The sequence below is a fragment of the Solanum stenotomum genome, chromosome 1, assembly GCF_019186545.1.
Source record: "Solanum stenotomum isolate F172 chromosome 1, ASM1918654v1, whole genome shotgun sequence".
In the NCBI taxonomy this organism is placed as follows: Eukaryota; Viridiplantae; Streptophyta; class Magnoliopsida; order Solanales; family Solanaceae; genus Solanum; species Solanum stenotomum.
This window is the reverse complement of record NC_064282.1, coordinates 99,272,454-99,300,341: the sequence shown is the minus strand read 5'-3', so window position 1 is coordinate 99,300,341 and position 27,888 is coordinate 99,272,454. Positions and strand designations below refer to the sequence as shown.

Here is a 27,888-nt window from a genome sequence, read left to right as displayed (position 1 = left end):
TGAATTAAGTAAACGCCAAAATTTAATACTTCTAATTTGAGACTTTGTTGACTTATTTTCTCTCAAGTATAGCAACTTGCCGAATTCATGAGACTTGCCATGTTGATGTATGTTTTGAACAAAGTAAATATAAGGTATATACACATCAAACTCTTATAGTACAAGGACAAATCTAAGCTTCGAGGACATGAAATAAATGAGTCAAACTTCTAGTGAATTACAAAGTTAGACTCTTAAAGTATAAGGACAAATCTAAACAACGAGGACATGAAATGAATGAGTCAAACTTCTAACAAATGACAAAGTTAGACTTAAAGTATAAGGACAAATCTAAACATCGAGTACATGAAATGAATGAATCAAACTTCTAACGAATGGCAAAGTTAGACTCCTTAAAGTATAAGGACAAATCTGAACCTTTTCTCTTACACTTGAATGAAAGTGAAAAGTCCGGGCTCTTGCTAGGATTAGGTTACAACAAAACATTACATTTTTTATTTTTCGACAAATCCAAATACATGAAACGCATAAGATTTTTTCGAGCTTTGGTTGCAAACAAACAAGAAATCAACAGCTCCAGTTTCTCACATTCTCATAAACTAAATGGCGCTTTTCGCTATTTCCATTTCCAGTCATCATAAAATTCCTTCTGATCACCCCATAATCGCATAGACAAGTTGAAAATTTCTCGATCCACAGGCCTGTCCAACCCAGGATAATCTCCGTCGAGTTCCCAAGCATCATTATAATTATTCTTAAATGCAATGATTTTTTTCGCTAACTTCTCTCGTGAGATTTTCAAAATTGGGAGTGAATACATGATGAAATCGAGTAGTTTAATCGAGGGTGGATTTGGGAAATCCCCAGTTTTACTCTTGTAATCCCAGATGGTTCTTAAAATCGCCAAATTCTGATGATAATCGCAATCATAATCATAATAGTCAGCATCTGATTGGCGTCCTTCTTTCCACATTCCCAATTTAGACATTGGTTGTTTTCCTCTTTTAGCAGCTCTTCTTCTGTCTTTTTCTTCTTCCTCTTCATTGTCGCCATCTTCATCATTTTGGCGTTTTCTTTTTCGTCCTCCATTTGGATCCAATTCCTCTGTTTTTCCCTCCTCCGTTTCATCAGATTCTTGATTTCCATTCTGTCCATCAGCCTCCTTTTGCCCTCCTTCTTCTTCTTCTTCATCATCGGTACGTAATCTCTTACGACCATTTTCAAGTAACATTTTTTTGTAGAGAGAATCAAATTAGAAAGAAAAAAGGAGTAGAGATTTCAACACTTGTTTCGAATATGAAGTGACTGAAGCAAATGGTTAAGCGCCACTATATAATAAAATTAATGTGGCTAAAAAAGGAATAGTATTAATCTGAGATCTAAGAGTAATAAGGTAATATTTTCTTTAAGGGACGTAAATAAAAAACATGGCAAGTACATTTTGGTTACTAAATTTTATGTACCAAATATCGAATTTTAGATTACTTTTAAATGTCAAGATATAACTTAGTGGCCAATCAAGTTTGACTAAGCTTACAAAACTTTATTATATGAGTTATGAAATATGAAGCATTAGATTCATTATAGACGCTACCATAAAATTATGGTTTGTTTTGAGAGTAAAACAATATGAATTTTGACTAACATTTTAAAATGTATTTTTTCATCATATTGATATGAAAAAGTTGCAATTTATATAGTACTTACCGTATATTTTTTGAATATCTAAAATTTTATTTTAAAATATCAAATTAATAAAATCTAATTTAGCTTTAAAAATTAGTCAAATTGACTCTCAAAAACCACAACATAACGACTAAAAAGGAACAGAGAGAGTATTTCTTATAACCTATAGGAGAAACCTGTATGATTTATTATATCACTTTAAGTAAAAGTGATAATGAGGGGACGGCTCTTCCTAGATTTCATACACTAAAAGTGATACTTCTCGATTTAAGTGATACTTTTCGATTATATATCAATTGAAGCATTTAAGTGATACTTTTCGATCTAAGTGATACTTCTCGATTATATATGTAAGTGTTACTCTTCATTACTAAGCTTTCACACAACTGATCAAAACAACAGCTCATGATCTCTAATCCCACAAAAAAATTAAGTTGAACTGAAAATCGTAAGCAAGAAATAGCACAAACATCAGATTCACTCACCAAAGTGTAATGCTGCTGTAAAATGAATCAGAAAATTAGTATCAGAACCTATTTCCATCTCGAGATTATCTTCGTCCCCATATTATCATAGACAAGTTGAAAATTTCTCGATCAATAGGTCGAGTCATCTCGGGATCATCTCCTAGCTGTTCCCTAACATCATTGAAACTTTTACAAAGTGCTATAATCTTTTCTTCTAAAGCCTCTCTGGACATTTTCAAATCGGGGAATGAATCCTTGACGTAAACGAGTCGATTATTAAAGGTGGGAAGTTGAGGAGAATTTCTAATAATGCACTCGTAATCGCACATGGCTTTTAAAATCGCCAAATCCAGATGATGATCCTCGTCTTCGTCGTTTAATTCAGTAATTGATATTCCTCCTCGATCACCCATTGGTTGTTTTCCTTTTTCAGCAGCTCTTCTTCTTCTTCTTTCTTCTTCATCTTCTTCTTCGTCGTCTTCTACTTCTTCTACTACTACTAACCAAGATGTATTTTCTTCTTGATTTTCACCATTTTCTCCACCTTCTGATTCTTGATTTCCACTTTCATTTTCTTCAAAATTTTGACGATTCACATTATTTCCCGATCCTAAATTATGTATCTGTTCTTCTTCTTCATCATCATCGTCATTGGGATCTTCATCTGTTTCTCCTAATTGATTCCCTCCAGCTTCTTCTTCATTCAGTTCCTCTGTTTCTCTCTGTTCTGAATTTCGATTTCCATTTTGCCCTTCTTCTTCTTCATCAGTATGTCCAATTGCAGGTAACATTTTTAATTTTTGCAGAGAGAATCAAAGCAGAAAGAAGAAATGAGTAGAGATTTTACACTTTTTTTTCGAATATGAAGTGACTGAAGAAGATGGTTAAGCTCCACTATATATAATAAAATTAATTAGTGAAAAGATTATTTATTAAAAAACGGTTTTAACTTCCACTTTTTAAGTTTTCTCAGTTTCTTTGCACTTATTCTTAAAACAAAACTAATGGCAAATATACTTATATGACATAATTATGTAACTAATGTTAGTATAGAAAATATTCTTTTATTTTAGGGAGAAGACACAAGTACCAATCTAGATTATGACCGAAATTCCCGAGACACACCTTAACTAAACTAAGATCCTATTATCCCTGAACTCATTTTATATATAATATTGTACACCTTTTGGCTTATGTGGCACACCTCGTGACTCCACGCAGTTGAGGCGCGTGAGAGATATTTGGATGCCACATAAGTCAAAAAGGTGTACAAAATTACAAAAAAATGAGTTCAGGGGTAATAGGACCTTAGTTTAGTTAATGTGTGTCTATGTGATTTGGGTCATAGTCTAGGGAGGTACTTTTACCTTTTTCCTTTATTTTAGATTAACTTTGATATACCGATAATTAATCAATAAAGCAAGCATTATACAATAATAGGTAAAATTACACTAATAAAAAAAAACTATATAAGTTAAATCATACAATAAATAAATATGACTTTATAGTGCACAAATTGTTTACACGATTACTTATATTCTTCATTAATATATAATGTGTAAAGCATGATAAATACGAAAACCTTGAAATTTGAGTTGAATCATGTACATCGTTGAGCAAAGCAAATTATATAAGTTGTTGAAGAAAAGATATATCAAACATAAGTGGAAAGAAAATCAATTTAACAAAAGAAAGCTACACTAAATTAATGGGTGATATTTCTCGATTTAAGTGATACTTCTCGATTATACATCAATTGAAGCATTTAAGTGGTACTTTTCGATTTAAGTGATACTTCTTGATTATGTATCAACTAAAGCATTTAAGTGACACTTCTCGATTAATGCTTAAAGTATCATTTAATGTGTTGATGATTGGTTACATCTCTCGAAGTGGGTTAAAAATTTAAATCTTGTATTATTGGGTTTGTGTTCTTTTTAAAATGGGAAAGGTTCAAATAGCCCTTCATGATCTCTGAACCCGATGAACTGAAAACTGAAAACAACATCACGATGACAACAACAATCTGATTATTGTGAAATGAAAAATACACAAACTTCAGGTGACCGGAAAACTATTGTCAAACTGAAAATGCAAGCAAAACACATCGGAATGATCTGACTGTCTACTTTAAAGGTTCTTGCTAGAATATATATGGACTTGAGCTCTAAATTAATGAGTGATACTTCTCGATTACTTTTGTACTATGTATCTTTTCTAGATTTACCCATAACTACTAATTCCCTCATTTGGACAAAATGATGCGTTCCCTTGATTTCACTAACTTTCCTATTTACTCATTAACTAGGGGAGCAGTGTTAATCGTCATTTCTAGCCTTAAATATGATGCTTGAAACAATTTCAAAATTCAGACCAAAAATAGCCTTTCATTCATGATCTCTGAACCTGAGGAACTAAAAACTACGTGACGATGATTATCGTGAACTGAAAAACACAATCTAACCGAAAATGCAAGAAAAATCCATCACAATGATATGATTATCTACTTTTTTTAAGGTTTCGTAACATATCAAATAGTTTCGCAAAAACATCAAGATTCTGATCTTAAGTCAGAAATATCGTAATGGTTCTGTAACGTTTATACTAAAATGAATCTGAAAATTTATATCGTAACCTATTACCAATATGCAATTCTTGTTTGTAAAGTTTTGAACCTTGATATCTTGACTAAGTTAAGGAAGAAGAATAGGTAATCGTTCAAATATATGAAATTTTGCACATATTTTGAACAGTTTTTTCTTTGATTTGAATATAAGGGGCATGAATTTTAGAAATTTAGATTAAGGTTTTTTTTTTTTTAGAAGAAAGAGGAGAAGAGGTAGTAAATTTTATTTTCCCAAAAATGAATTTGTTTTCACCTTCACCTTATTCTATATTATAATTTATTTTTATTATTTTTAAAATCTAGGTGTATTTATTTTAGTTAGTTGGCAACAACTGAGTGGTTCACTTATCCACATCAAAACATTTGTATATCACGCGTTTTGTCTAAAATATTAGAGTATTTTTTTGTTTAAATTTTGGATAGTTAAAGTATCTCTTTGTGCACTATCAAAGTTAAAGGTCAAAATAATAATTTGAAGTCAAGTTAAGAGTCATATTTATGTATTATGCCTTCATAGTATGGTAGCAAAACTACAAAATAAAAGTTTTTAGCCCCCTAAAATTTGTTGAATTTAGGTGCAATCAATATTATTAGATCCTCATACTGGAAACTTGACAACTTTTTCCTTTTTATTGTTTTTTTTTGGGTCAAAAAAGAAGCTTATATTAATACATTAATATTCTTCATTACAAAGGAGGGGCAGAGCAGGACGCTCGCTTAGTAGCGTAAGGGGAATTGCAGTACCATTATAGCTATTACATACATTAGGAGCTAACATTGGCTTTTGTAGCCTAACAAAAAATGTTCCTTCCTTGTCTGCTTCTAGCTCTTCTGAGACAAACACCGGAGGAACATCCAAGCACAAAAAGGAATTATCTTGGATTGTTTTTTATCCTTCCCTTGCTAATGCATCTGCCACTCTATTTATCTCCCTAAACGAGTGGTGGATTGGGGGGTTCCCCAGCCTGCGCAGCAGATCCCTGCAATCAAGAATTAATCATGTTAGTGTAAGAAGGATGATCGTTAGTTATGATGTTGATTAGCTCCTTGCAATCTATGTTGATCTCTAATGGCATTAGACCTCTCTCTAATGCCAATTTGATCCCCTGTATTAGAGCTGTTAATTCTGCTATGATATTGTTTGCTAGATGGAGATTTCCTACGAAGCCTACTATCCATTCTCCTTTAGTGTCTCTTATAACTCCACCTATTCTGCCTTTGCGTGGGTTTCCTATTGAGGATCCATCGGTATTCAACTTGTATCGCTGTATAGGGGGAATCCATCTGAACAAGGTTTTAATTGTTCTCCCCTTTAAGGGGGTGTTTCCGGTAAGGGTGTGAAACTCGATGGTTTGGCTAAGAATTTTTTATGTGCAGCTGTCAGTTTTTGTGTTCTGGAGGTAGTTTTCATTCCTTTTGAGCCATATGTTCCATAGAAAGAAAGGAAAAGATTCATTCCAGCTGATATACTTTGGATTTAATTGTACCTGGAGGTTTTTTTATGATATTTAGCCAATCACTCCCTTGGGTATCTCCAGTCTGGCTTACCACGTGTAGTACTTTAAGGTTTTTCCACATTTTTCTAACAGTGTAGCATTCTATAATGATATGTTTTAATGTTTTCGTTTTATTGCATATGTGGCATAGAGGGTCAATTTTTATTCCTATAGAGTGTAAATACTTACGAGTAGGTAGCCTTTTATGTTGACATAACCAAATGAAGTATTTTATTTTGTTTGGGCAGTGCAGAGGCCATATCCAGCTGAAGTTATCAGTTGTAGTGGTCGTATCTTGTTCTGTTAGAAATTTATATACTGAAGACATTGATAGTGTGTTATGAATGGGCCTAGACAAATATTCACAAAGCAGCCCAAAACAGGATTAAGTGGCTATGTGTGGGATCCGGGTTGATAAATAGAGACTTGAGAGAGCAAAATAGTATTATGCAAATTGTTGAGAAAATATCAAGTCCTCTCATCCCCTTTCTATGAGTTCTTCTTCCCATCCCTTTCTTGTACTTGTGTCCTTCCAATTCTATTTAGTTCTTAAATTCCTTTGTAATTTCAATTACGATTTAGTGAAATAGACTTGTTGATTGTTTGGATTTGAATTGAGTGGTCTTGTTATTGGGTTTGTTACATTGGTGCTTTCATTGATTTGTCTAACATGGTGGACAATTCACTCACCTCCCTCAAAGAATCTATCCGTGCATTCCGCCAACAGTTCGATTTAATCCAGTCGTCTCCTGTTCTGCCCCATTTAACTCCATCTTGTTCCTGGGTACCGAATTTAGTCTCTCTTCCACGATTTAGTGGTGATAACCCTACAATCTGGGTTCTTCAGGCGGAGAAGTATTTCGTCTTCCATAACATTTTATCTGAGCATAAATTGTCGTTGGCTTCATTCTATTTTGACGGTGAGGCTTTGGATTGGTATCGATGGTTGTTTCGCAACAAACAACTGGCTGGCTGGGACCATTTTGTGGACAAATTGCTGATTCATTTTCGCTCCCGTCCTAGAGACAAACAACGCGAGTTCTTACCCATTCCCAGAAACATGAATCATAGGGCAGTGGACTACTCTCAGGCGGACTTGAATGAGCACCCAAACCGCAACAACCAAAGCCTAGCACACACAGTGTTCAAGGAGATGTCGGATAAGGAAACTAATGTTGAAACTATGGTGTTACCAGCGATCCAGGTATGTCCTCTTGCCGAACAGGACAACACCTCCGCTTCACTTGAAATTCAATACGATGTCCTTGCTGGAAATTCTGAGGTAGACCACATGTTCGATAAAATGCCCGAGAAGAAAATTGACATGGAAATCGAACATCCAGTGATAAATGATTCAGCAAATCTGGCATCCCATATGTTTGACGAAATTTTTCAAACGGGTTCTACATTTAAGGGAGAGTACGGCGACCTCCTCATGTTTGATGATAATTTTCTTGCACTACCTTGTTGGCCGTCGGTTTTTAGTCGCACCCGACTTAGGGGTAGATCTATATTTGATTACTTCAGGGAATTCGATCATGCTAACNATCCTTCCCTTGCTAATGCATCTGCCACTCTATTTATCTCCCTAAACGAGTGGTGGATTGGGGGGTTCCCCAGCCTGCGCAGCAGATCCCTGCAATCAAGAATTAATCATGTTAGTGTAAGAAGGATGATCGTTAGTTATGATGTTGATTAGCTCCTTGCAATCTATGTTGATCTCTAATGGCATTAGACCTCTCTCTAATGCCAATTTGATCCCCTGTATTAGAGCTGTTAATTCTGCTATGATATTGTTTGCTAGATGGAGATTTCCTACGAAGCCTACTATCCATTCTCCTTTAGTGTCTCTTATAACTCCACCTATTCTGCCTTTGCGTGGGTTTCCTATTGAGGATCCATCGGTATTCAACTTGTATCGCTGTATAGGGGGAATCCATCTGAACAAGGTTTTAATTGTTCTCCCCTTTAAGGGGGTGTTTCCGGTAAGGGTGTGAAACTCGATGGTTTGGCTAAGAATTTTTTATGTGCAGCTGTCAGTTTTTGTGTTCTGGAGGTAGTTTTCATTCCTTTTGAGCCATATGTTCCATAGAAAGAAAGGAAAAGATTCATTCCAGCTGATATACTTTGGATTTAATTGTACCTGGAGGTTTTTTTATGATATTTAGCCAATCACTCCCTTGGGTATCTCCAGTCTGGCTTACCACGTGTAGTACTTTAAGGTTTTTCCACATTTTTCTAACAGTGTAGCATTCTATAATGATATGTTTTAATGTTTTCGTTTTATTGCATATGTGGCATAGAGGGTCAATTTTTATTCCTATAGAGTGTAAATACTTACGAGTAGGTAGCCTTTTATGTTGACTAGCCAAATGAAGTATTTTATTTTGTTTGGGCAGTGCAGAGGCCATATCCAGCTGAAGTTATCAGTTGTAGTGGTCGTATCCTGTTCTGTTAGAAATTTATATACTGAAGACGTTGATAGTGCCCCTTGAGGACTTGGCCTCCACACAACCTTGTCCTTTCTGTTATGGGATGTGTAGGTGCATTTTATCTGTAGGAGTATATCTTTCGAGAGTTCGAAAGATATTTCATTCAAGTTTACTATATTATTTAGACAAGCCTTTGCCAGGGTAATGCGACCTGCTAGGTTAAGAAATTTTGTCTTCCATCCTGCTAGCTTTGATTGGAGGTTATCAACAATGAATTGGAAATCGTTGTTTGTGCATCTTTTGTGTACAATTGGGAATCCTAAGTATTTTCCAAAATGATTCCCCTGTTTTCTGTTCAGCTTCTTAGAAATTAAGTTGCTTATAGTATCAGGACAATTTTTGGATAGTATTAGTTTTGATTTATTTGTATTTACTACTTGCCCTGAGGATTCGCAAAAGTCTTTCATTGTTTTTCAAATACACTTGCAGTTAGCTTTGTTGGCTCTACTCATTAGAACTAGGTCATCTGCAAAAAACAGGTGTGATAATTGGGGGCCCTTGTGGGAGATTTTTATTGGAGTCCAATTTTTTAGTTGGACCTCTTGATCTATTCTCCTAGATAAGATCTCCATGCAGAGGATAAAGATGTATGGTGATAAAGGATCCCCTTGTCTTATCCCCCTTGTTGGCTCAAAAAATTCTGTTGCGTTCCCATTGACTAGTATTGCTATTTTACTTGTTGTAACACATGACATGATAAGGTTGACAATGTTATGAGGAAAGCGAAAATAGATAAGAGTTTCCCTTATGAAAGACCATTCGATTTTGTCAAAAGCTTTCTCGAGGTCAATTTTTAATATTAGGTTTGCCTTCTTCCCTCACATTTTCCCAAAGTGGGAAATGATTTCTTGGATGATAATGGCATTATCCGAGGCTTGCCTATTTTTTAGAAAACTTGACTGGCATGGCCCAATTAGTTTATCCATAAAGGGCCTAAGTCGTTGTGCAATTATCTTGGTTATTACTTTGTATGTTGTATTACAGAGGCTTATGGGCCTTAATTCATTTAATTTGTTTGCGTTTTTCTTTTTTGGGATTAAACATATATGAGTTTCGTTGATTCCTTCTGGGATATGACCTTGGGTAAAAACGTTTTGGCATAATGTAACAATAGAGTTTCCTACTATATTCCAGTACTTTTGGTAAAAAGAAAGGGTGAAGACCATCCAGCCCTAGGGCTTTTAGTGGTTTGAAGGAGAATATTACCTTATGTATTTCTTCTGTAGATGGCATTCCTCGAATCATGATGGCACCTACTATAACCCACCAGTAGGTAAGTCAACCCGGAACAACAAGTAATGGGTCTGAGGGTAGAAACTAAACAAGAGTAGGCAAAATTTAAGATAACAACATAAACAGGAGGAAGCAAACCAAAACATATATACAAATAAAGATCCCTCCCAGAAACTGGAAGTCACTAGTACAGAGCTACTAACAAAATGAGTACAAGTCCCAAAAGTGGACCACAAAGACTGGACTGTCTCGAAAGGTAAAAGACAAGTCTATATACACAAATGGAAACTGAAATAGTACAAAACGCCGTGTGCTCACCCCGGTCTCCAGATCAGACTACTCCAAACTGGATCAACGCTGGCCACTGGTGCTCGGACCTGCATCACGAAATAGATGTAGAGCGTAGCATGAGTACCAAAACAACAGGTACCCAGTAGGCATCATAGGTCGACTGAACTTGAAAAATAAAGGCAATATGAAAAGAAGGAATAACAAAACCGAAGTCAAGAACGAAAATCTAACTAACAATGGAATGCACACGAGTGTAGAAAGAACTAACTAAAGTAATCTAAAAGCTAACTATACCTAACTGGGCCCCCATAAGCCCAGAAGGTACACTCGTGCGCAAGTTAAATAAAAACCCGAACGGACCCCCCATAAGCCCGACGAGTACACAAAATAACTATAACTAAAGAGAATTGCATAAAAAACCCAAGAACGGAGAACATCGAACCAGAAACTCAACCATAATTAGTAGAATCTGACAGTACGGAGGTCGGACCTCGAACCAAATGCTCACCAGAATTACCCAAGTAACCAATCACAAGTATCAAGTNCGGTCGTTTAGACACCAAAATCACAACAAACGGAGACGGGTCAATTTTGGAGTCAAAACGGGAAAGTGGGACCGCACCTAACTGTCCGAATTTGACTCCGTCAAGACACCCTAAACAACACCCCAAACTTGTGTTCCAAAATGGAACACAATTCGGGGCTCAAAACGCAGCAAAAACCAACAAGCAAGAAAATCACACTTTAATCAACTAAAAAGAAAACATTGCAGCAATCTAAACTCGAAATCTACAAGGATCTAATAGTGCCCAGCACTCCTTGAATACTCTACGACGAAGCCACGACAATTTTCAACACGTGGGACTTCGAATCACCCAAAATCGAGCTAAAATGAGTGAGATATGACCAAAACAAGGATGCCAAAAATAAAAACTCGAAAAAGGGTACAGCAGTAAGGTTTATCGCGAAATTTACCTCGAACTACACACACCCGACAACTTTCGAACACTCTACATCGAAGCCACCAAAAATACGAAGTTTCCGCACTTTTAATCGCCTAATTCGGATGAAAGATGAGAGAGTTATGAGGGTTTAAGGTTTGGAAAATGTTGCTGTTATTTCTGCATTTATAGCAGATTTTCTGCAATAATTTTCCAAAAACTTAAAACTCCGACGGGGTGCTTCGATCTCGTTCGGAACCCTGTGCATGCAAACGAAATATGCAAACATACCAAATTTGATATTCCGAACTCATGGCATAGTTAAAATTTCCATACGAGGTCATCTTGACAAAAAGTGGGTCCCACACCCAAATGTCATTTTAAGTCAAAAAACACAAAAGAGCTCCGAAAAATATTGAAAACCTCGAGACACAAAAGAAAGGTCAATCTAGACCAAACTTGACATTCCGAAGCTAACCACGCTGACGAAATTCTCATCCGAGCGCGTTTACTCAAAATGTTGACCAAAGTCAAACTTAGGCTTAAACTTAAAGTTAAAACGCCTCACATTGAAAACCTCGGGAGTCATGTCGACCATGCTACTAGCCTAAAATGACCCTTCTGGAGCTGATGGAATCGTCAGAAATGGATTCCGATATCATCTTCTTGAACTTTTGATCGAAAATGATCGTTCAAGGTTCATAAGCTCCAAAACACAAAAACTCGCACCAAAACCAGACGAACGACCAGGTGACCGAACTGTCAGTCCCAACAAGTCATAAATGACTTGAGGTCGCTACAAGAATGCTCTAAACTACACACAGAAGGCAAGACACAGAAATGACCAGGAGGGTCATTACACTAAGCTTACAAAAATTTATTAGAAGTTGTGAAATATGAAGCATTAGATTCACTATAGAGGCTACCATTTTTTTTTGTTTTTTTAGGCATAATACATAAATGTGCTTTTTAACTTGGTTTCAGCTAACATTTATGTCTTTCAACTTTAAGTGTGCATAAGTAGACACTCAAACTTGTCTAAAATCGAACAAGTAGACACATGCATCATATGTGGCATATTATACGAATAACGCCAAGTAGGATGCAAATTGCCACATAGGACATCATGTAGGACACATGTGTCTACTTGTTCAATTTTGTACAAATTTGAGTATCTACTTATGTACACCCATAATTAGAAGGCATAAATGTCACTTGTAGTCAAGTTAAAAAACATATTTATTTATTATGCTTTTTTTATATATTGATTTTTCCCATGTTGAAGACGTTTTCTGAAAGTATGAAATTTCTATATCTCCACACAGTCAGACTGAAATGGTAGCTACTACTGGTAAAGTCATAAGAAATGTTTTAGCAAAAAACTCCAAATGAGATAATTATTATGTAATTAATGTTAGTATAGAAAACACACTTCCTACGTTAATTTTTTTTCTGGTTGAAATCAATTATTTTCTCCCTTGAAAAATTGTACATCACACTTTTAAGAGGATTATTAATGTACACAACATGAGTTGATCTTGTTATTACGCGCCAAACAAATCCTCAAAATGATTTGAAACATATACTATACTGAGTCTATCGTCTATAAGGAACATTAGATAACATATGAACTATTGACCAAATCGGGTAGCTAGCAATGCAGTTTGATTATCTAAACGGATTCCTCACTAGCCTTCAAGTCCAAAACTTAGCTGACCCATTGATTCTGATTTGAGGTTATACTATCCGTCTAGGCTAGGCTGTTTGAACCGGATGTAACTACACAGTATTTGAAATGGTGGAGAAAAGACATTATTTTTAGATGATGCGTTGAAAGGATTGCCTCTAAATACATTGAAACAATCTCTTCATATAAAGTACTTTTTGTAACAATTAGTAGACTTAAAAAAAACTTTAAATAATTAAATTAAAAAGAAAGAAAGAAAGAAGAACTATCTACTTTTTATAAATTATATTTTAGTACTTTGAATTAAAAAACTCAAATTTTCATATTATTAAATAAAAATTTTACATCAACATCCAACGTGATCTATTGCAAACAAATGTCCAACCTCTTGTTAACTAGAACTAATGCTCACTTTTATACCAGTATGTGAAGTTAAATACTTAATGTCTTTTAAGAATATATATATATATCCTAAAAACAAGAAGTAATTAACTTAGCCAATGTTTCATCTATCTTATCTGTATCAATGTTAATACGTTTCTCGTAATATGTTCGGTAAGCATTGCAATCAGATCGTTTGCAGTGGTTTCTGCAATCAAAGTTAGTTGTGAGATTGATCAAAAGATAGCAAACAAAGAAAACGATCAAAATAACCGTTCATTCATAATCTTTGAACCTAAGGAACTGAACACTACATGATGATGATCACGATAATCTAATTATCGTGAACTGAAAAATACAATCAAACTGAAAATTCAAGCAAAAAGCATCACAGAGATTCGATTATCTACTTTTTTAAAGGTTTCATATATGGTTGTTCTTTTCTACCCAGATCTAAATCTGGAAATGAACGTCGTACATAAAGGAGTTGTTTATCAGTTGAGGGAGTTTGAGGAGAAATCCTAGTGTTGCACTTGTAATTGCAAATCGATTTTACCTAAAATGGAAAAATTACTTAATAATATACCTTTTAATAATTAATTACTGATTTTAGCGATACTTTTTATTTATTACCATTTGTCGCAATATATAAAAATATTATGAAATATGTATGGCATGTGAATTCGTATTATGTATTAAAATTGAATTATGTATGCAATATATATGTATTATAATTAGTGTTTTAAAATATATTATGCTTGTTTGATAAGAAATTGACACATTGTATTATAAGNATAGGAATTGTAAAAGTTAGGTAAAGTAATACATGTGTGTTAATTTAAAGCAATTAATCATGTATTATGTGAATTCTTTGGATACGTTTGTCTGAGCATTAAAGTACCAGTTTTCCACTTCCAAATCCCGTTCAATTTATGTAATTGAAAAATTAATTAATTGAATTTTATTTAACTTTTACCTAAGGTGTGTAAAATAATATTTTTTAATTAGATATTTAATTAAATGTTTGATTTAATTAGATAATATATATATATATATATATATATATACACACACTTACGGAATTGTAAAAGATAATGTACTAATACACATATAAGAATATGAAGAATCAATTCTGAAATTGTTAAGACGTGCTGCATATATAAATGACTTCTAATGACTTCTTGAAATTAGTAATTGATATGTGGAGAAGCATATAATTATGGTTGATTCATGGTATTGTACTCAATATGATGTTTAGCATTTATTTAAACGTATATTTACAATTTTTTGCACAAATTATTAAAGGAGTATTTCTTTATTTCAAGATTAAAATGTTTAATTAATTATATTAGATGAATTTAATTAAATATTTTATAACATTTTCATTTAGTGTAAGGGTAAAATGGTAATTCAACTTTTCACTTTGGAGCTTCCCACTTATAATAATATATGATATGATAATATTATTATGTAAAGTGTAATAATTAATGTCTTTTAAGAATATAATTTAATGTATACACACTGAATTCAGTGTATGAAATCTAGGAAGTGCTCAAGTCCATTTATATTATTCAGTGGGTATACATTAAATTAATGAGTGATACTTCTCGATTAAATTTGTATGATGTATCTTTTCTAGATTTACCCATAGCTACTAATTCGCTCATTTGGACCAAATGATTTTTCCATACGTCAAAAGAGGTTGCTCTAACTTCAGTGAGGTAATTCACTGTTTTCTTCTTATTGTTTGTTAATATCGGATTGATGTCTAAACGTAATTTTTTTTACAGCGACCAGAAGTTCGTGATTGATGTTCGTGATTGCAGACAATGGCTTATTTCCAATAGTCACCGGATGATTTCTGAAAAGATCGCCAATACAACCAGCAATCACATAGCCGAGAGATTGTCGGAATACGTTGCAGATGGAGTTGTTGTCGGTTTCTGTACGGTATCCTATGTCAGTTGGGCGAACCTTTCTAAGGCCCAGCAAGAATCATTTTGAAAAAGCAACTGTGAAACAGTATGCAGATGGAATGAACAGACCTATTCTAAGAAGAAAAGAGGAAAAAGAGGAAGGTAATCCATTGGGAGAAACTGTTCAACAAAGTGAAAGTGTGAGATTTTACCATTGAAGGATATTTCTATTCAAGCTAAGAGAGAAGAAGATGAAGTTTATTAAGCACTATTTTCATTCAACTTGAACTAACTTTTGCCATCATCATACATGTGTTTATATATACTATTCCGTAACTAACTTTCTAACAGTTTCAACAACTTACAAATTAATACTTCTAACTTTCATTAATTACAACTTAGTCCCAATATTTGCTAAGTAACCTTTTCTCTAATAGCAAGAAAACAGCCAGACGAAGAAAAAGAGGGAGTGAATGTTATACAATCTTGAATGTCTTGTGATAACAGTTTTTCCAAGTTTTATGTTGAAATTTTGTAAATGATTCAAGAATTTGTCTTGTTAATTTGCTTTTGTGTATTTGCAAGAAAAGATTGGCTGACATTTATGTTATTCGATGAGTTTCAATTCATCCGTTAGCTCCTTATGAAAGATCTTGTGCTTCAATGTAATAACGCATCAGATTTAGTAGTGTCTTCTCTTTAGGACTCTATTATAACTTCCTCCTTGTATATAGGTTATAGATAAGTCTTACCTTTTTCTTAGTTTATCTCTTTGTTGTAGAAGTTGTACAGAATCTATATATACTTAGTTTACAATCAATAAAACACATTGTTCCTTTCATTCTACTGGCAACTTTATACTTTATATGGTATCAAGAGCCAATTAACTCTCACAAGTAAATTTCTGTCGAGAAACCTTTCCACCCTTCCCAGAAAAATGGCCCCAAACATCACTGTAACCAACTCCGATGCCAATACAACGATTGTTCAGTTTAATCCTATCACCAGTTACCAATCAAATTAACTGGCAGCCACAACTTTTCCCTTTGGAAAGCACAAGTGTCCATGTCACAATCTTTTTGGCCATCTCGACGGTTCTCACCCAACCCCTGCTCGTACATTGTCTCAAAATAATCAGGACGTCGAAAATCCTGCATTTGTTTCATGGTATCGCCAAGATCAACTAATTCAAAACGCCATCTTGGCCTCAGTTGAGATAGCAATGGGGGATGGTAACACCATTCCAATATCTCATACCGGTAACACTAACTTAACTGCATCGAATCAGCAATTTAAGCTTCTCAATTCTTTATGTTCTTATTCTATAAAAAATAATCTTCTTTCTGTTTCCAAATTTTGCCGTGATAACCGTGCATCCATTGAATTCTTTCCCTTTGCTTATTGTGTGAAGGATCTGAGTACGGGGGAGCCTCTGTTTTGCGGGCAGAATCGAGATGGGCTATATGAGTGGCCGTGGGGCAGTGCACATCATATAGAAAACCAATTTCATGAGACTGTCTGCATATGATTAGAAAGTAGATTTCATTTTTAATCGAAAGGTGTGTGATTTCTGTTAATTTGCTGATGCATTGTTGTGCTATAGAAAATTGTGTCCCATTTTAGACAGAACAAAGAGGAATAGAGATACTAGAGTGTGTATTAGTGGAAGAAATACAACTTTGACGTGTATTCTTGTTGATGTATCTGATACATGTGCCAGTGCTACACTTGCAGTGACAGCACAAGTTCTTCCTAAATAGTGTTAAATCTGTCGATTAGTAATAATAATGCAAGTAATTTGAATGCGGTTATACACTCGATGAATTCTTATTATGGGGACTGAAATGTATCCTCAGCCAACAGACAAATGAGTCCAAAATCATCTCTTCGAGAATGCTCTTTTCTAGAATTATCTGGTTAAGACTCCTCAAATGGTTACACAAGGAGGAACTGATAAGAGACCAATTCATGCACTATACTATTAGCAACTCAAAAGGGAGATCGCAACCTGCTCAGATTTTTAAAATGCTTCTAGAAGAGTTCACTCACTGTTTGTAAATTAAAAGAATGAAAATGATATTCAAGAAGAAAACTAACTATTGAGAAGACATAGCAAACAAAGTGGTCTATATATGCAACGCGAGAGCAACCCTTCGAATTAGAACCTTAGTTCAGAGCTACTTATTTTAAACTCGTCATATAGTTGGATAGTTTAGTTATTGCTTGATGTTTTACGAGTCTGTTTAATCGTTGAAGGCCAATTGTGTTACCTTCGGTAAATTTTCTACACTTTAATAATTAATACAAAAGTTCTTCTTCCTCCTCTTCTTCCTACAGGATATGCCACTGTCAAGTTCATTACACCAGGATATGAAGTTCATAAAAGCAAGGAGGTGGGAGAATCAATCCTGAATTCAAACATTATTCATAGGTGATAAATTATTCCTTACAATAAATAGAAAGATAATGAGGTAGTTAATTGGGTAGGTAAATGACTTAGATGTTACATAAGTTACAAGAATAAAGAGGTAGAATAATGAGTGAAATAAAAAGTTGGAAGGTTACATGTGTTATAAGAGAAATAAAAGACCCCTTCATATTGAAAAGTTATAGATTTTTTCTTCGACTTTGTGTCAGTATACACCTAAAGTTATCTGGTGTGTGTTATCCACCAAAATAAATACTCCATTCGTCCCACTTTATATGATACTTCTTGAATTTCGAGATTCAAATAAATTTATTTTTTATGTAAGTTTTTCATAGATGGCAATCTATTAGCTTAATTCAGCATAATAGATGAGATAAATAATTGTGCACCAAAATAAATATATACTTTGTTGCTAATACACATGTCATTTTGATATATAAATAGGCAGTATACACCTAAAGTTGAGAAATGAGTTTCCAGAAGAAAAAGATATATTTGTCTCTGTTTCCCGCTAAAATACTCTCCCGAATTTCCAATTCTTGATCGTCAAATGGCATATCCCATTTGGAGGAAGAAGCAAATCTTTTTCAATTCCATACGATCAAATTCTGAAGAAGAAGAAGTAATAGAGCTAATAGAGATAGGCCCTCCCCTCATATTCGATCCGAATAACCCATGGAAGATCAAAAAAATCATTACCCCTCAAGTTCTCCATCAAGGAAATCTGGTGATTTCATTTTCCGAGACATTTGACTACATTCTTCCATACTGGAACTTGGACAATGCCAAACAATTCGTGAACGGCGCTGTGTATACGGGTGTTTCTATGTGGGATGTAACGAATGAATATGCAGGTTTTATTTTTTGGAAGCTGCCTAATCATGATGACTATTCTCTATGGGTCCTGAGATTGTTCAACGTTTACGATTTGGGTGTTGGTGATGAAATTGGGCTATATTGGGATCCTAGGTTTCAAACGGTTTATGTTCAAATTACTTCTAAGGTTTGTATGAAGAAGACATTCTCTTACAAAGTTAACAACACACCATCGGTAGTGACTCGAGAGCTAATAGAGACAGGCCCTGCCTGGACATTCCATTCGAATAACATGAGGCACACGACTAAAAAGATTACCAGTCAAGATCTCACTTTTGGAGAGCTGCGGATTCCATTTTTCGCGACGTTTGACTGCATTCTTCCATACTGGAAGTTAGAGCTGGCAAGAAGTTTGGTGGACGGGAGCATGGTGCGTGTTGGCTTGTGGGATGTAACAGAGCAGAATGACAGGACTTATAGGTATGAAGATGGAAGTTTTACCATGACATTGATCAATGATCGCGGATTGGGTGTTGGTGATGAAATTGGGCAATGTTGGAACCCTATTATTTCAAAGTTCATATTCAAATTAATTTATAAGGTTTGTAGGAAGAAGACATTCTCTAACACACCAGGGGTAATGACTCAAGAGCTAATAGAGACAGGCCCTGCCATGATATTTGATCTGAGTAACGTTAAGGCACATCAGGAAATACACTACCCCTGAAAATATCGTTCAAGGAAAACTGGGGATTTCATCTTTCGAGACGTCTGAGTACATTCTTCCATATTGGAAGTTGAACAAGGCCAAAAGTTTGGTGAACGGGTACGTGGAGCATGTTCGTGTGTTGAATATAATGGGGACGAACTACCCTAAGAAGTATGAAGGTGAAACTGTTAGTTTTAGGAAGCTGCCTAATAATGTCTATTCTCTAACGCATTGTGGAATTGTTCAATGATAGGGGATTAGATGTTGGTGATGAAATTGCACTATTTTGGGATCCAAGATTAACAGCATTTATTCTCATGTTACTTTCTAAGACTGGTGATTCAATAAATAGGCTTGTATCGATTGATTAGGGGCTTGTAGAAATTGGGATATCTTCAAGTTTTATTTTCAAATTCTGTAAATGATTCAAGAACTGGAATATGAATAATATGATGATTCTTGGGAAAAAGGACAAATATATCGCCGAACTATCATAAATGGTATGTGTATACCCTTCATTTTACTTTATGCATGTATATACCCTTGCCGTCAATTTTTTAGGTTGTGTATACCTCAACCAAAACGGAGGGACATGTGGCATCATCCTAGCATTCATCCAATTTTAATTTATTTACCTAAAAATGAAATTACCCACTCAAGTATTGAGAGAGTTCGAATGTGAACTTGGGATCAAGAAGACTGCAAAGTTGTTGTCTATCTTGTGGATTCGTTCGAAGGTCTATCTAACGTGTGGATTCGCTTGAAAATATCTGCTCACGCTTCAAGAGGTAATTCTTGAATTAAATTTCAGCAAGTTTATGTGTTTTAGCATATGATTATATGTGTTCTAACACAAACGTTATTGGTTATCTATTATTCATGTAAGTAGTATAATTCTGGTATGCTTCATATAGTTTTCCAACAAATCCATGCCCGATCATATTTATATAGTGAGCTTACGAGAAAAGTGGGTAGGAATAATTTGGGGAACGTTTTAAAAGACGAATTCAAACAATTTTCTGTGACGCAACAAACTATCTAAGTTTTCTTTCTTGTTAACACCGCGAATAAATAATGCACAGGGCTACTTCCATTCGAACAAAGAATTATCAGCAAAATGGACAAAAAATAATTACAAGAACAAAAAGAATGATCCTAGCTACTACTTTTTAAGTACAAGTGGAGCTGCAAGAAGGAACACATTGATGCAGAACCATGTAGCAGATCATCTCTGAAACCGTAGCGTTTGTCAGGTCTTTGCTCCGCTCAAGTTAGCCTGCCAAGCAACGAGTCAATCTCTTCCGGGTTCTACCATATCTGGGTTCTAAAATGAAAGAATATTTTATCCCATTTTCTTCGTTCACTAGGACCCCTAAGCAGTTATCAACTGCATAAATGGAGCGACATGGACAGTAAGGATCCATATACCTGACCCCAACTTGCTTGGGATTGAGGCATAGTTGGTGGGGTTGGAGATGGTCTAAGCAAAACATAACATGAAAACAAAGAACTAAATAAGTTACTCTAGGTGGCAAATATCGTAACCTCAACATCCTAGAAGGAAGCAAAAGGAAAACAAACAAATAAGAGCTAGGTACCTTGTACTTGGTGAGAAAAATGTATTTAAGGACTGTCTTCGTCTGAACTAAAATCATCAATTCGCCTGTCTGCAATAGCCGGGAAAAGCTTCTGACGCTGATCGGGTCGTGCTGAAGGGATGGCATGATCGGGTCGTGCTAAAGAGATAGCTTTATCGGGTCGTGCTGAAGGGATGGCTTGATCGGGTCGTGCTGAAAGGATGGCTTGATCGGGTCGAGCTGAAGGGACGGATTGATCAGGTCGTGCTGAAGGGATGGATTGATCAGGTCGTGGTGAAGGGACAGATTGATCAGGCAGCTGTGAAAGGGTGGATTCTGAAGTTGTAAGAGTTACATTTTCTCTCCTTGGTGTGCTATTTATCTTTCTTGGAGCATTCTTTACCTCTCTGCATACCTTATCCAAAATAACTAGAAAATCTCTAACAATCACAAATAATCGCAAACCTTCATCCCTCTTAGCATTTCCGTGGAAATAATCACCTGTGCTCTTAACCAGAGCCATTATTCGCTTTTCTTCCTCAAGTAATGACATGACATCACCCTCAGCATTCTGCACAAAGTTCTTCATGGTCTGGTGAAACCCATCTTCGTCATCCATATTCTTCATCTCTGAATTCAGGAACTCGCGTGCTTTTATAAGTGCATGGCCAAGTTTGGACACTATGCCTGTTAAGTTATCTGCGTCCAGAATTGCAGCTTTTTTCACATTTCCAAGATCACTACTCAAACCGGAGACAACTTGTAAACCGGTATTTCGATACTGATCTTCTTGATCCTGAGGCAAATCCTCGAGTAGATCATCAGACTTGATGCTAGACAAGCTCCGTTGATCCCTGGCAGCACGAGCAGCTCGTATACCTTCTGAGCGGATTATCTCCTGAACAACAAAATGCAACAATGTAGTTTTCCCGTCTATTCCTTTTACATCTGATAATTTCAGAAGCGTGTCAAGCTTAAATGCTTGTGCACCACCACGAAACGTTCCATCATTCATCCGATTGCCAGTTTTTAAAACAGCCTCAAGGAGCTTGAGAAACAGTCTGCTATTCCGGAGTTCTACGCTAGCAGCCTGGACAACAAAAGAGCATGCATGAAACACCAATGACAAAGGAATTTGGATGCCGAAAAGATAGAAGCTTCTGCCTAGTGCTCATGCATGAAGTCCACTTAGATTAATATTGGAAGCACAAATTCCAGAATATTTCAGAGCATTTCTTCCAATATGAAAACCACAAACAAGTTTGGAGATTTTCACTCTTTACAACCCAAGTGTATGGTTATCAAGAAAACAATCTCACCTCCAAGGTGGCAAATGATTCTTTGATCAGTGACGCCTCATCCTGAAGAGTGCACATGAAAAGCAATGTCTCTAGCCTTTTGAATGCAAATGGAACCTCAACCAAAGCTTTCAGGAACCTCTCTGCCTGCCCAAGCCGAGAAAGTTCCCCATTGTAGATCCTCAGCTTCAGTTCTTCCTCAGCAGTTGGTGCCATCTTTATCAAAGTTTGAATGAGTTCAGCTGGAAGCTCATTTCCTGAGTAAATTTAAACCACTAGTCACGCTTTGGTAGCTGCAAAAGACTAAGAACACACGACATTCCATTTCCAAGAAATATTACTCTAATTAACATACAAGTAAATCAACGCTTTACCAATTGACGACAAATAGCAACCGTATGTTGACAGTATTATCATTGTGATCAGGTTACCCTAAGCGAAACTGCTACTTCTTATTTATTCTGACATCAAATTTAGAATATGTAAACATCGCAAGGTAAGGTTCTCAGCAAAAGTCTCAAGAAAAATGTGATATTGCAGATAAATACTGCACACTGCAGTAGTGAAGCTGCTCCTAAAGAACCTGTACGTGCAGAGAGAGGTTAAAGGGTGTCTCAAGGATAATTACTCACATAAACAAACACCAGGCCTCTAACTAGATAAAATGCACAAATACATCAGTCTAGATATAGTTTCACTTGAATGCATTTCATAACTTTACTTCCGAAGGGAGTCATCAGAAGTCGAGCATTTCATAGACTTCAGGTGAAAAGGCAATATCACACTTCTAGCTGAGTTAATAAAGCAAAGAGCACTTATGTGGGGAAAAAAAGAAAGAAGCCAAACTCGACCAACATCGATCAATACTAGAACTCCTCCCTTCACAAATAACTTACCTACGTTTGAGAAAGTTTCCTCCTCGATGATACGATCTAATAAACTAACACTAGTTACATTCTTAACTACTAATGAGAAACTGTTTCAACTATTTCAATTTCACATTTGGATACACTTTCATATCAATTATTAATGTGATGATCCCATTTAGAATATTTTCAAGCTATCTCTGCAGTAGTGAATTAAGACATTCTAGTTTAAGAGGCAGTATAACAGAGCAGAAACTTATGTAATAAGGAAGCATAATGTACTATAATTAGGCATTTGGAACAACAACTTCCAAGATCAATTTTAGAATGGACAAATAGAATACAAAAGCAAGTAAATCTTTAAAGATCAACAATGAAGCAGAGGTCGATACAAGATTTACCCTCAATAGGCTCAGAGTGGGTGCAGTCTATATACCTGGTTGTGCCTGCACCTACTGCTGAGAGCTAAGATTGGCTCGTGGAATGAAGACATGTAAATAGTTCACCACAGAAGCATAGAGTACAGCTACAACTAAATCTTTTTGGACATTCAAAAATTTTCAATGATTGGCAGGAAGGAGATGGAAAATCTACAATCAGTAAAGCACAATTCTTTCCATGAATAACAAGATAACCAGCAAGAACAAAAACAGAAATATTGCTCAATAACTTAAAAACACTTGACAGGTGAATGTGCAGATGAGTCTTTCGCAACTCCTCTTCCTCCACTTCTTTTTTAATTTATTTTTTATTCAATCTTCCACAGATTTTTTTTCTCCTTCTGTTAAAGTGCGAGTGCTGAAGCAAATCCATGCAAACATTATTTATATGTTAATCATTGCGAAAGATCATAGAAGCCTCTAGATAATCATTCAGTTCTTTTATTCAATATAGTGCTAAAGAAGACATTCTTTTTAGCAGTTCTTTGACATTTAAACACTGAGAGTGAAAGAAGGAACAGATGATCACCTTCTTTCAGTGCATCACAAACTTCTTCAGTTGTCACGTTTAAGGCTTTAAGAAGAATAGATAAATTTTGCGCCTTCTTCTGGTCAATGATTTGAATATATAGATTGGAAGGATCTTGGGAGGAGTCCTTCTTTGACCCATTCTTCTTTTTTTCAGCAGAGGCAAATCCAAATAGAGTCTCTATCTGCTCTTCATCAAACCTGTTAAAGGATATTCACTGTCAATTGAACTCCTTCCTAAATTAAAATGATTTAAAGCTGCATAAAGCAAGAAATGATGGACTTACTGGAAAGATCCTGCCTTGACATGATGCCAAACCATTGATTGGTCAGTGTTGGCTTGAACCTTATCCCAGAAGAAAGGCTTAAGCTTAGTTTTGGGATCGGAATCTTCTTCCTCAGTTGAAGCACTTGTGGATGCATTTGGTCCAAGAGGTGAAATTCGAGGTGGCTTCAAGCCCATGGAAGGTGGCCGAGGTGGTGCTCGAGGACCAGGCTTCATAGGTGGTGGTGGAGGAGGTCCAGTTTTAGGAGGACTTGGGCCAACAGACGAAGGTTTTCCTGGTGGTGGAGGTGGTGCAGCAGGTGCAGGAGTTGTTGGCTTTGCAGGAGGCGGAGGTGCAGGTGGGGCAGGAGCTTCAGAATGAACCGCCCTACCAGGGGGAGGTTTCAGTGGAGGCATTCCAGCTGGTCCCGTCCTTCGAATCTCAATTTTAGAATCATCATTGGGATTGTTATTGAATGAATGATTTCCAGCATTATTGAATGAAGATCCTAAAGCAGATGACTTATGTGATGAATAGTCACTCGAGCTTATGCTAAGAAGAGGTCTCTCGTCATTCAACCCCTTTTTGGATCTCCTACAGCACTTACAACAACAGCATATGCATAGAAGTGCTATGAGAACGGATATGGCGGCAGCAGTGGCTATAATAGGAACTCCAACCGTGTTTGTTTTCTTACTGTCTTTAGCTGCGGATTTCTTTTTTGAGTTTTTGTCGTCTCGTGATTTAGCTGGCTTTGACTTAGGAGGGGCAGGAGGAGGATTAGGTGCTGCTTTCAATATGCGTCGTTTAGGAGCTCCGTGCCAGGAGGAGAGAAACTCTACACACCTGGCATACCAGTTTGACGAGCCCTTCTCCTCTCCACATATAAGAAACAAGAGATTATTTTCCCTCAAACAACCTAGAAGAGCTTGCTTAACCAGCGGATGTAAGTCACCGATGTGCTTATGTTTTTCTGAGATACTTTTATGAAGGACTTCGTCTCTCACAGTTAAAACTTCCTCCGTGACATAATACTTGAGATCTTCAACAGCTTCATTAGGACGTGTTAACTCTATCCTACAGTTCAACCACAATAGCTCAACCTGCAAGAGAAGATTTTATCAAACTTTCTCATGAATGCTCATTCTCAAACATGTTCAAATCAAATCAGTATTAACATCTCACAATAATTAATTCCAGGAGAGTCATAGGTGGAGCTTCTTTTTTTTAAGAAAGCAAAGCCGTGAAAAAACGCAATTGAAAAGGCTAGAGTGATATGGAACTGTTCAGCCTGATTGATTTTGACTTCATCTTTAAAGGCTTTACTTGGGGTTCTCTTTCTCAATTATAAATCATAGGGTGGAGATGAATTATTTTTCGTTATGGCACTTGTCATGAAGTGTTTCTGCTTTGGTATTGAAGATATCAATTAGTGCGTAAATATTCAGGCCCAATCTACAATGCAAACTCAAGGCCGTCAAGGGTGGTATCTCTAGCTTGTTCCAGTAGCACAAGGGCACTTCTATGCTTTACATGGGTGCACTGTTAACTATATCCTAATTTCTACCAGTTTTTTCAAAATAGATATACATATATACATATGATTTTTTCGGAAGTTAGCGGATGCACATGCACCCCCTCTATTCTAGCACAAGCAAAGAGTTGTTGTCTCTGATTAATCGACACCAACTCCACAACAGCATATAATCATTCCACAACAAAAGAAACTAAATATGGCGATTAAGAAACATATACTCCCCCTTTATCACAAACCCCTACAACTACATATTCGTCGAAGTCAAAGGCACAAGTAATGTTCAATTAAGTAACTCAAAATTCTTCAAACAAACATTTTGAAAAAGACAATAGAAAAGTGTGGTACCATGTCCCTGTTAATCTCAGGAGAGTTGATGAGATTGTCAAGTAAATGATTATCTGAGTCCTTCTTGCTTCCAAGTACTGCTACCAAAAGCATAAAGAAGAACACAAAGAAATGAACTACTACTCCTCTCACACCCATTTGCCCTTGAATCAGCATCAAAGAAGTAGAAAATGTTTTTCATTAGATAAACCCCACAAACCCCTTTATGCCTCAAATCCACAAAGGGCACACAAAAAGATCAAATTTTTTTCTGCATTTAACCTCCCAACTCTAAATGGGTCTTCAAAAAAAAACAATATTTCCACTTCCAAATGCCTTACTAACAACAAATCTTTGAAACCCACGTCCAAATTTCATGCAAAAAAACTTAATTACAGTGACATCAAACACCATAAATCCAAAAAAAAAAAAAAAAAAAACTCTTCTTCGGCAATAATCGAATCAAAAACTCGACAAATCAAACCCACCTCCCAAAATTGTAAAATCAATGAATCACAATCTACAATGTCATTCAAAAATCAAAACCTAGGCCCCGCACCCAGAAAAAAATTTTTAAAAAATTATATAAATTCTTTTTCAGTTGGGGTTTTTGTATGCAACGAGATCGAGCAAAAAAATGCTCAAATACAAATAATCATATAAGGATTGAGTGCGGGTCAAGGAGGGGCATGAAATTGACCCGAAATAAATCTTTGAGCAGAAAGTGAATTTGTTTTTGCTGTGTGTATATGGATAGCTAGCAAAATCTACCAATCGTTTATGGCATTTTTGTTGCTCTCTGTAATTCTACATAATTTTGTTTAATCCATTTCTTTGAATTTCCCATACAATAGAAACCGAAAATGGCGCTGAAGAGATGCATGCATGGCATCTCAGGGGTGGTTCATTTTTTATTTTATATGGTGTTATATACGGTAATTTGCATCCTATCCTATGTGACGTCTTATATGTATTATGTCATGTAGGATATATATGTTCACTTATTCAATTTTAATTTTATTATACAGACTCAAAATTGAAGGATAGAAATATTAACTAAAATCTCTAAGTTAAGAACATGTTTATATATCTCGCCAGAATAATATATACATAGGTTTTTAAGTGTGTAAGTAACAACTTGGCTAAATCTCATGTCGACAAAATACATGAGAGATGATGATAAATATAAGAAAAGAAGCCTTCAACCTTATTGACGTGTGTTAAAATCGTATCGGCATAGGCACAAAGCGAACAATATTATCATTAAGGTTTAAGAGAATTGTGTTGTTACATGAGGTTAACTAATTTGAAAATTGAGAGTAATTTATAAAAGTGCCTTTTTGTTTTCACTATTCAAAAGGAGTACTGGATTCCAACCTGCTATGGCCATGAATTTTTTCAATATGAATCTGACAGATTCCATCTGCTTATTTTTTTGCCTTTAGTGGATATGCAGAAATAATGCCATTTGGTAAAAGCTAATTTAATTCCACAAATGAAGAAATATAAAACAAAAAAGTAGAAAGAAAAAATTGGTGACACTAATCATCATCATCATCAGCAGATAATGCACTTTTAAGTATTCCTTTCACACTTCTCTTCATTACTAGAATTACATTTATATCAAAATAATATATGAAATTACCTATTTCATATAGAATGTGAGGTTATAATTCTAAGATAAACTTATTTTGAATCAAACGAAGCCTTGTATGACAAACAGTTGGTTATCTCAAGTGGTTGAGTCAGAATTTTCACTAAGAAATTTAAAATATGAAGTAGTTGGTTGCGGTAAAATGAGGAAGAAGCCCAAAGGAGTTCAACGGTATAATTTTCAGCTCCAAACCCCCCTCCAGTCCTACCTGACACCGACCTGCGTCTCA

At 35.6% G+C, this 27,888-nt stretch overlaps 1 protein-coding gene across 2 annotated transcripts; it reads right to left on the bottom strand.

Moving 5' to 3' along the window:
- Positions 1–20,767: 20,767 nt before the first annotated feature.
- On the bottom strand, positions 20,768–26,386 carry LOC125853544 (formin-like protein 5). Of its 2 annotated transcripts, XM_049533259.1 has the most exons (6): positions 26,027–26,386; positions 24,166–25,247; positions 23,880–24,079; positions 22,066–22,301; positions 21,008–21,836; positions 20,768–20,899 (listed from the first exon to the last, which is right to left on the bottom strand). In XM_049533259.1, the coding sequence occupies exons 1-6, from the start codon at positions 26,180–26,182 to the stop codon at positions 20,793–20,795; spliced, it is 2,610 nt and encodes an 869-aa protein (XP_049389216.1). In that variant the 5' UTR covers positions 26,183–26,386; the 3' UTR covers positions 20,768–20,792. The 2 variants fall into 2 exon arrangements, with proteins under 2 accessions (XP_049389216.1, XP_049389215.1); XM_049533258.1 differs by having other exon boundaries at positions 20,768–21,836.
- Positions 26,387–27,888: the final 1,502 nt, after the last annotated feature.